At 30.4% G+C, this 9208-nt stretch overlaps 1 protein-coding gene across 6 annotated transcripts; it reads right to left on the bottom strand.

The window, feature by feature from the left end:
• Positions 1-2037: 2037 nt before the first annotated feature.
• On the bottom strand, positions 2038-8147 carry LOC106777867 (protein DA1-related 1). Of its 6 annotated transcripts, none has more exons than XM_014665673.2 (14): positions 7237-8146; positions 6847-6990; positions 6691-6755; positions 6435-6561; positions 6137-6230; positions 5092-5512; positions 4462-4582; positions 4200-4283; positions 3583-3702; positions 3248-3460; positions 3098-3160; positions 2867-2985; positions 2718-2776; positions 2038-2630 (listed from the first exon to the last, which is right to left on the bottom strand). In XM_014665673.2, the coding sequence occupies exons 4-14, from the start codon at positions 6540-6542 to the stop codon at positions 2287-2289; spliced, it is 1746 nt and encodes a 581-aa protein (XP_014521159.1). In that variant the 5' UTR covers positions 6543-6561; positions 6691-6755; positions 6847-6990; positions 7237-8146; the 3' UTR covers positions 2038-2286. The 6 variants fall into 6 exon arrangements, with proteins under 6 accessions (XP_014521159.1, XP_014521160.1, XP_014521162.1 ...); XM_014665674.2 differs by having other exon boundaries at positions 7572-8146; XM_014665676.2 differs by having other exon boundaries at positions 6657-6755; positions 6847-8147.
• Positions 8148-9208: the final 1061 nt, after the last annotated feature.

The following is a 9208-nucleotide window of genomic DNA, read 5'->3' as shown; positions in this document are numbered from 1 at the left end:
TCTTAAAAATAAAGTCTTTTCCTTACATATTCTAGAATCAAAATTTGACTACATATTAAAAAGTTAGTTATTTTGTGATGATCTAATGTTGATTTATCTTGTGATGTTTATCCAATGTTCGAAAAATTATTAAATTCATTTATTTATGTAGAGACGATTAGAATTTTTCATACCATGAATAGAGATGACTTTATCTTAGCCAACATTTTGATGATGTAAATGCTGAAATCCAGATCAATTTGATTACGTATTAAATGCATCATTGATAAGCTGAATAGTGCATTAACATTTCAACTTCAATATTACATTAATTTTCTGAATGCATTGAAGATAAAAATTCTTCATTTTCATTCAACTAATTTATGTTATACACCACTTTAATAATTAAATTAAAAAAAATATTAAAGTTTATTTTAAAGAATTTGTTCATTCTCTAAAATATAGTATGTATACAGAAGAGAAGAGGTGTATCTGTTACATAGTTTTTTCGGTACTATTTGACAGTTTCTTTCTGCCCCTCTATATATTTTTTCTTCACCTCCGTCTAAAGTTACAATTTTTCTTTTTTTAATTGTGGAATATATAATTCGGAAATTAGTTTTTTTCCTTTAAAAAATATAGACAACATACTTTTGGAATCAAAAATAATTTTTGGATTATGCAAGTCAAATAATTTTCAAATTATATAACTGAGAAACTAAATGATTTTCAGATCGTGCTATTTAAAAGATAATTATTTTTTATGTTTAAATTTTGTAATTCATAAGTTTTTATTGTATAACCTTAAAACCATTTTTATCTTTCAAATTATATAATCTAAAAAGACAGTCAAAAATATTTTATATGAAAGTGCAAGAAGAAAACATAGAAGTGGAGGAATAAACTAGCGTATAATTGGAATCAATAAATTAATTTAGACGTTATATGGTCAGACTATGTAAACAGAATGTGAAACCAGCTTATAAAACATGTGAAATCAATTTACACCAAAAGAATAACAAATTTCTCTTGTAATATGATTAACGTGGCAATTTTTAGTATAACAAATAATTAAATTTTAGCATTTATTTAAAAAAAATAATGTAAGAAGAGTGGTGTCTAATAGTTTAGTTTGGATTCATCTTTGATCTTGTTTTGGTTGTCTTTCTTTTGGAGTGAAACTATAAAGTTGTCATTTAGTTAATATCTTTATTTAAATTAATTTTAAAATGATAAAATATATTTAATTATTATTTAAATTTAAAATATTAAGATTGATATGTTATAAATATTTAATATTATATTATATTATACATATATATATATATATATATATATATATATATTAATAAAATAAAATAGCAAGCTATTTCATGCACTTTTTTTTATAGGAAGGCAAGATGTAATAAAAGGAAAAATCTTACTCGCTTTCTTTTTACTTACTAAACAAAGGATAGGAATAAAATTATATCTTTCAAGACTTTTTTGTATTTGCTTTGAGATTTTAAAATTAAAAAAAAAACACTTAATTTTTTTATTACAAATTCCTTATGAAGTACACACACATTTATATTGTATTATTATGTATTATAAATAAACAATTATTTTAATATTATCAAAAGCTTTATATAAAATATATAGGACCTTATCATTGTTGAAAAATATAATATTGTGTCACGTTACTTTTGTAGATTACCTTTTTCAACAATTTTATGCTGCCTACTTTTATTTAGCATTGACAACAGAGTTCTATTACCTTCTTTCATTATTATTATTCATATAATACCATTATGATTTTGGGTACTTTTCAGATGTCTATATACCTTACGAAATACATCAACAATGAAAAGACAAATTCTGAAACTTTAGTTTCTGAAAAGTAATTATAATGCTCTAAACTTCTGTGCTAATCCAAAAATATTTTCAGAATTTAATTTTTAAAATGTAAAGTTATATTTCCAAACAAAGATTTGAAAATTCGTGTCAATATCCACAATAAAGTTCCAAGAATAATTTCTCAAAACAAATATATATTTGACAAATTTGCATGCAACAGTGAAATAATCAAATTCTCTGCTTTCATTGCTTCAGCTCTTCTAAATTCCTAAGTAGTATTTAGTTTTACATATAGAAGATGAGGTGCCACATTTGGCACGAGATTAAGGAACTTAAACGTAAGAGGAGCAATTTTATTCCTTAGTGTTAAACTATATGATCTTGAAATCTTTGAACTATATGGTTTATATGACGAAGCCGCAATAATGATGAATATATATAGGTGAGAAAATTATATCTTGTTTAAAATTTTCAGTATGGAAAACTTCCTGTCATATGGATATGATCAAGGGTGCTTTTGAGCCCATACTTGAGCATTGCTTTGTTACCCGATCTGAATCCATCTCCATAAGCTGAGGAGGTATCTGATTCAATCTGGTGTTTAAAAAACTCACCAAGTTTCTTCTCAAAGTCGGAACGTTTACCCTTCTTTGATGATGCAGAAGAGGAGGAAGGTGATGATGAAGATGAAGATGAAGACGAGGATGATGATGCACCGCCATTCCCAGATCCCGAATACAGCTCTGAATCTAACCACATATGAGCCAACACTTGGCAGATTCCCTCTTCAACTTCTGGACTGAGGTTAGGATAGCCTGTCAAAAAACCAGAAACTTTGTCCAACTTGGCATCATGAGAAAAAAAAAATATAAACTTCCTGCTCCATGTTAAAGGCTGAATACCTTTAAGCCTAAGCCATGCATGCATCATCTCGTGAGCTAGGATTGATCCTGTTAACAACCTATAAATATAAAATTCTTGAATTATATCTGGGGAATGTCATATACAAATGCTGTGTAGATTCTGAAAGCACATTGCATGTGAAGGATACCTAGGAAGGCCATACAAAACTAGAATGGCTGTCACTTCACAGCGACGGATCAGCTTGAAGGGTTCAGTTATCATGTCCGTGACTCGGTAGCCGGCTCCGATCCTCGGCCTCCTTGAAATCTAGTATTATATGAAATATATTACAGTAATAAAATCAGTATTTGATAAACAGATCTTCTTCAATGGAAGAATTAGATGTGTGAAGACTCAATTTGCAAGCAAAAAATCCTACAGTGGTGACAGTTTGCTCTTCTGACAAACAGAGTCCTCTGGTTTCGGGTAAGTGGTGATGACCCTACATTCAATAGAGAGAAACACATGAAGGACGGATAGTAATAACATTCCATGAATGAAATTGAAAGTTAAACACATGAGGACTTGCATTCTTTTCTCCCTCCATGGCCTCATTCAGAGCTTGTCTCTCAACCAAGAGCATAGGAATTTGCTGCTCCAATTTCATATTTAGACCTTCATAAAATTCTTGTATTTCAAGGTAGAGAGGTTGGCATTCATGAGTATCCATAATTGATGAGTCTAGACACTCTAAACATAGCTTTCGACCATCATCAAGCAAAAGATATTTTGCATCCCTTGGCTGCACTGATTGAAAAGACAAAAAAGACAGAACGGTGGCGAGGGAGGAAAGGAACGGATCCATCAGTTATCTCCTAATTGTTAATAGTAGGATGAAATGTTTTCGGAGCTAGTATTACTGACCTCCATTCTTTCACAGCTACAGCAACGAGGTGTGCCATCAAGCTCATGAGATGGGCAGTATTTTTGCAGCCAGAAAGGATGAGCTCTATACTCAATGAGGCCAGATGAATTAGTTGGGATCTGCAAAGAAAGAACCAATCATTTTAGTTCACTCAGCAATATACATATTACTTAGAAAAAATAACTCAAAAGCCAAGACTTAGGGTCTGTTTGATTCTCTTCTCACTCTTTTCTATCATCACACAAGGAAAAATGTTTGATGTAGATTAGAAAATTAAGGTTTGGTTTTAAATTTCTTTGATGATCTCAATTAACTATACAGGATGATGAGATCGATCTTGTAGATCAAGTATGACGGTAAATTACTATGATTATCAGTTACATTTGTTAGCTCAAGTAGCTGATCCAAGAATTCCTGTAAAGTTCAAAGCTCCCCTTAGATTAACTTTCCCACTAGAAATCATGAATGAAGAAAATAATAAAGTAAAATAACATTTGAAACATTGAATAGAAGTTTCTAAAGTTCATCATAATTGAGAGAAAATTTGAAATAGAACAAGCACACACAATTGACAAATAGATAGCTCTTAGTGCAAAACAACTGTCAAGATACTTACAAAGTTCTTGCAAACATCACATCTGGGGTGATGCTTCTCCCTATAGCATGATTTATGGTAAGGGCGATTGCTAGACATGGAAAACTGTAAAGGAACAATTAAGCATAATCAAATGGAGATTGACCAAAAATGATATTTGAAGACCTTCGTTTAGGAAGCTAAGAATAGTTTTCAACTTTTTTATTGAAAAAGAAAAAGGAGGTTTCAACTAATTGTTTTGCTAAGCAAGCTGCAAAAGCAAAAGGACACTCTAGCCTCTAACCTCATAATCAGTTATTGGCAGACGACAGGCGTGGCAGCAGAAGCATTCTGGATGCCAAACACCTCCCATGCAACTTAAAAATCTTCCATGCCCAATCTCAGTCTTGCACCCAGCACAGATTCTGAAAGCAGATTTACAAAAACCTATTAAATCTCTATATAGATCCATAATATTGAAATAGAGGAGAGAATTTCAATTTTATTAGGTGACGAATAAACTCCAAGATATTCCACCGGAAGTGCTAACGAATCACCATAAACAAGACTAAGCTAATAACATTATAGAATATGTTCATTTTAATCACACCATTTTCTAACATTTTCATCTAATTAGAAGGTACTTAATAACACTCAGGAAAACTAACAGACACCAAGGTATCATTCATAAAATACCCATCCAGTGCTTATCCCAGTTCAATGATTCAGATGAGAATCTTTTAAAATAAGATTGATAACTCTGAATGAAGTCCATATCAGTTAATTGTATAACCAAACACTCAAACCAGCAAAACTTAAAATAGAAGTTTCAAAACATATTCTGCTTGGAATGTTAGAAAATTCAGCAATTTCCATAAACGTAAAAGGAAGAATTCGTTATACAGATAAAAGATGAAATTATACACACAATTACCTGTATCCAGGGGGAAAGAGGTGAGGATAAGATAGAAATGAAGATTCATTGTCTGATCGAGGAGGAGAACCAATGGTCAAACTTTCTTGAATTGCCCGAGCAAGTTGCTCGTCTTCCTCAAGTTGAGCTTTAGCAAGATGTTCAGCTTCATCTTGTTGAATTTTAGCCAGACGTTCATCCTCATCTTGTTGTAGTTTAGCAAGATGCTCATGTTCTTGTTGAATTTTAGCCACACGTTCATCTTCGTCTTGTTGAAGTTTAGCAAGACGTTCATGTTCTTGTTGAATTTTAGCAAGACGTTCATCCTCTTCTTGTTGAATTTTAGCAAGATATTCATCTTCTTGCTGAATTTTAGCAAGATATTCATCTTCCTCATCGTCAATATTACAGAGTTTATCATCTTCAGACTGAGAGTCATCCTCTAGGATATTATGGGACAAAAGCGATTAGACGTTTTGGTTATGGTTTGGTGTGTAAATAATAATTGATTAACGCATTCATTATCTAAACACATAAACCATACGGAACAACAGAATTTCTTCAGTTCACTCTTTTTTGCACTTTTTTTTATAAGCTATTCAATGGACTCTTAACTATAAGAAATATAATTTGAGAACTTTTGAGTAGAAATTTAAGTAAAACACCAGAATCAGAATATCGTCACAATATTATATACATTATATTTATATTTAAAAAAAAAAATCAAGAACCTAATTCTATTAACTTATTAACATGATTCTTATAATTCACCTTTGATTAGGACGTAAATGAAAGAATCAACAGATAGCATCATAGCCTTTGATCAATAGAGTAGAATTTACTTAAACAATATTGAAGACTCTGAAATAGGCATAAACATGCAGGAAATAATACAACAGGTATTTAAGAACTTGTAATAAACCAATGAGCATTTTGGTCAGATTCAGATAAGTTTAGGTACCTCATGCAGTGTGTAGAATCATCATAGTATTAAATTTGAGCCAAAGTAGTCAAACTAATCAGAAAATTAACTAAAACTACCGACATGCAAGAGCATAAATCTTACCAACAACTTTTTTCCCTTTAAGATGATCCTCCTCTGACAGAGAGAGTGCAATTGCACGGTCAATGTCTTCTTTCTCTATATCTGTTAAATCATCCTGCATTCGGTTTGCAATTATGACAAATTCATATTATCAGCTTAAGGCTAGGAGGAACTAGTACAGAGTTAGGCCTTGTTAAAGTGAAAAAAAAAAAAAAAAAAAAAAAAAAAAAAAAAAAAAAAAAAAACTAGCTCAATGGCATGAAAAGTTATAACTTATGACAGTGATTTTAACTCTTAATGGAAGGAAAGCTTTGATTACCATTGAACTACGATGGGTATCCCAAATTCTGTCTTCTCCATATTTTCCTTGGTATTGTCCACGTGAAATATGATCACAACCTTTAAGCAACTTTCTAAACCAACCCATTTCATGCAAAATTATTCACCTTCAGGTTGGCAAACCATTTGTCAAAAAATATGTCCATCGAGTACGCACAAAAATATATTCCACAATTTATATATAGAAGGAAGGTCGACAGACTATTAAGCTTCTTTTGAAAAAGTAAATGTTATGCCTTGATTCCAAACTTCAAAATTCAGAAGCATGATCATCCCTCTTGAAGCTTTTAACCAGCATTGGCTATAATATATAACGCAAAAAGTATGTTATGGCACTAAGGTAAATAGCAATGAGAGAAACAGTCAGATAACTAGAGATTGGGAAGACATACATATGTAGGAAATGTATCAAGTTCGAGACCAGAGTTTGAGAAGAGAAAATCTCAATCTTGGATAGTTAAGATTAGATATAACCGAAACAACATTGATTTTTTTTTCGGTGTGTGTGGCTGCAGGAGTGAATCTTGACCGTATAACTGAAATGGATAATTAAAATTTAGTTTGATTACTATAGTTACAAAAAATTTCCTTTCTAGTTCCTATAAGCATCTCCTTGTAATCCATACATATACCCTTTTTAATTCCAGGTGGTCTTCTAGGGAGTAAAATAGATTAAAATGCTACAGATAGAGACTAAAAGAGATTAAAAATATTAATAGAGACTAAAGAAGATGCTTTCATGTATAATTAAACTAAATTAAAATTAGAACAATCTCCATCACCTATATGTCATTGTGTGACAATTTATTCGCCCCCTCGCACCTCTCGCTCCCATTATGTTGTGTGTTTTGCAGGGAAAGTAAAAGTTAACGAGAACGACAGAAAGACTATCACACAACTGATATATATACATATATGGATTTATCAGGAAAAGAAAAAGAAAAAAAACTTGCAATATGTGTAAGCTCAGAAGATATGAAAAGCAAATTTCAATATCTAATCTTTCGTGTAAAACCCCAACTATAAGATATGAATACAGCCTCATTTACGCACACCAGTATCGTCAAATCTCAAACTAAGCAAACATGAACATCTTCGAATTTCCAGTTACACGTACCTGTTTACCGAAATCTCTTCACTTCCGCAATACCCAATATAAGGTTTGATGAATAATTCAAACCCAAGACAAATTACTTCAGAAAAATTAAAAAAACTGCACCACACCCACGATTAAAGATAGCGAAAGCAAGAAAGAAAAAGGAAAAATAGTGAGTTAGCAGAATGAAGTGAGAAGTGAACTGAGCAGGAAGAGATTAAGAATCTTTGGTAATAACGGATTCTGATGAATCATAATTTAATAAGTAATGAAAAAACAAGCACAAAGGGATTAGAGTAAAGTAGTGTATATACCCTGGAACCAAAAGAAAGAAAGAAAAAAAAGGGGGGTACTTAGATTCTACGCAAAAAAGGATAAGAAAAAAGGTAAATAGGAAAAGAGGAATCTTTTTAAGGTAATATTATAATTAATAAGGTTTCTTAAAAGACGAGTTTGGGTTGAAGATGGAGAAAATCGGAGAAGAGAGGAGAGGCAGCTGAATTTCAATGTCTACTAAAGCATGTGGGTCCTCTTCCTTTGTCAGTTACCCAGTAAGTAAAGTTGAACCTTTTCTTGTTCAGTGAAAGAAGGAGAAGAATGAAGTGGAATATTGTATTTGAAAATGGATAGAAAATAGAACTGTGTGATGAACTTTTTTTCTTGGTTTTGTTTCTTATTCATAATAATGTAAGAGAAATGAAAAAAAAAAAACAATTTATCATGAATCATATAAACAATGATGCAATTATTGATTTCATGTTTCCTCATATCAATTTTATTACGTTTGCTTCTGCTTTAATTTCATGTTTTCTTACAAATTTTTTCTTTCTCACAGTTACATTTCTTCCGTTTCTTTCGTACAAAATTAATTATTTTGTATTGTTGTGACGATTATTTCTCACAGTTATCACATATTCAATACAAATTAAATATAACTTGGAGAGAATTCTGGTAAAATCAAAGTTTGTGTGAATTTTTCGAAAAATAAAACACACGTGATAACGATTTTTATTTTTATTTTTTAAAATATTTTCATAAATGGATATCTAAATATCATTGTAATTCTCGACGTAGATGTGGAAATAAGATTATCTTCATTATGTATGTTGGCTAAAGAATGTTACAGGCTATTATATCATTTATGAATAAGATTTAGGTAAATTCTTATATATGTGTGAATTGAATTAACATTGAATATGTGTATATTTTTTATTTGTGAGATTGGATTAATATTAATATTATAATTTTAATAAGATATTAAATATACTAAATTTTGGTCTAATTTGAGCAAAATAGATAGTTTGATATTTGTATAATTTGTCTAACAAATTATATTTTGCTCGACTAATTTCAATTAGATAAAAGATTATTTTTAAAATTAACACAACAATAAGCAATTGTTTAATAAATCTTAAAATCAACACGACAAATGACAATTCGTTTAATAAATCTTATATTTTCATCGGTTGAGTTGAGTTTCTTGCAAACAGCAACCTAAAAGCAATTTTTTTATTTTTTATTTTTTGTTAAAATTTGTCCAATGAATTTTTCTGATTAAAAGGACAGGTTAAAAGTGAATGAAAGAAGAGCAATATGAATAGTTAGTTGTGATGGTTAAGGAAAATAATAAAATTATGAAGTGCTATGTCGTAATGAAA

The sequence above is a fragment of the Vigna radiata genome, chromosome 11 (assembly GCF_000741045.1).
Source record: "Vigna radiata var. radiata cultivar VC1973A chromosome 11, Vradiata_ver6, whole genome shotgun sequence".
NCBI lineage: Eukaryota > Viridiplantae > Streptophyta > Magnoliopsida > Fabales > Fabaceae > Vigna > Vigna radiata.
Note: the sequence above shows the minus strand (reverse complement) of the source record. Positions and strands in the feature narration are given on the sequence as shown.

Bases quoted from the DNA above. Each gene is read 5' to 3' on its own strand.
- LOC106777867 (XM_014665676.2), bottom strand. From the start codon at position 6,542: ATGGGTTGGTTTAGAAAGTTGCTTAAAGGTTGTGATCATATTTCACGT. The intron at 4,284-4,461 runs GTTAGAGGCTAG...GTTCCTTTACAG, and splicing joins TGCCAATAACTGATTATGAG to TTTTCCATGTCTAGCAATCG. The intron at 2,631-2,717 runs GTATTCAGCCTT...GTTTTTTGACAG, and splicing joins TGCATGGCTTAGGCTTAAAG to GCTATCCTAACCTCAGTCCA.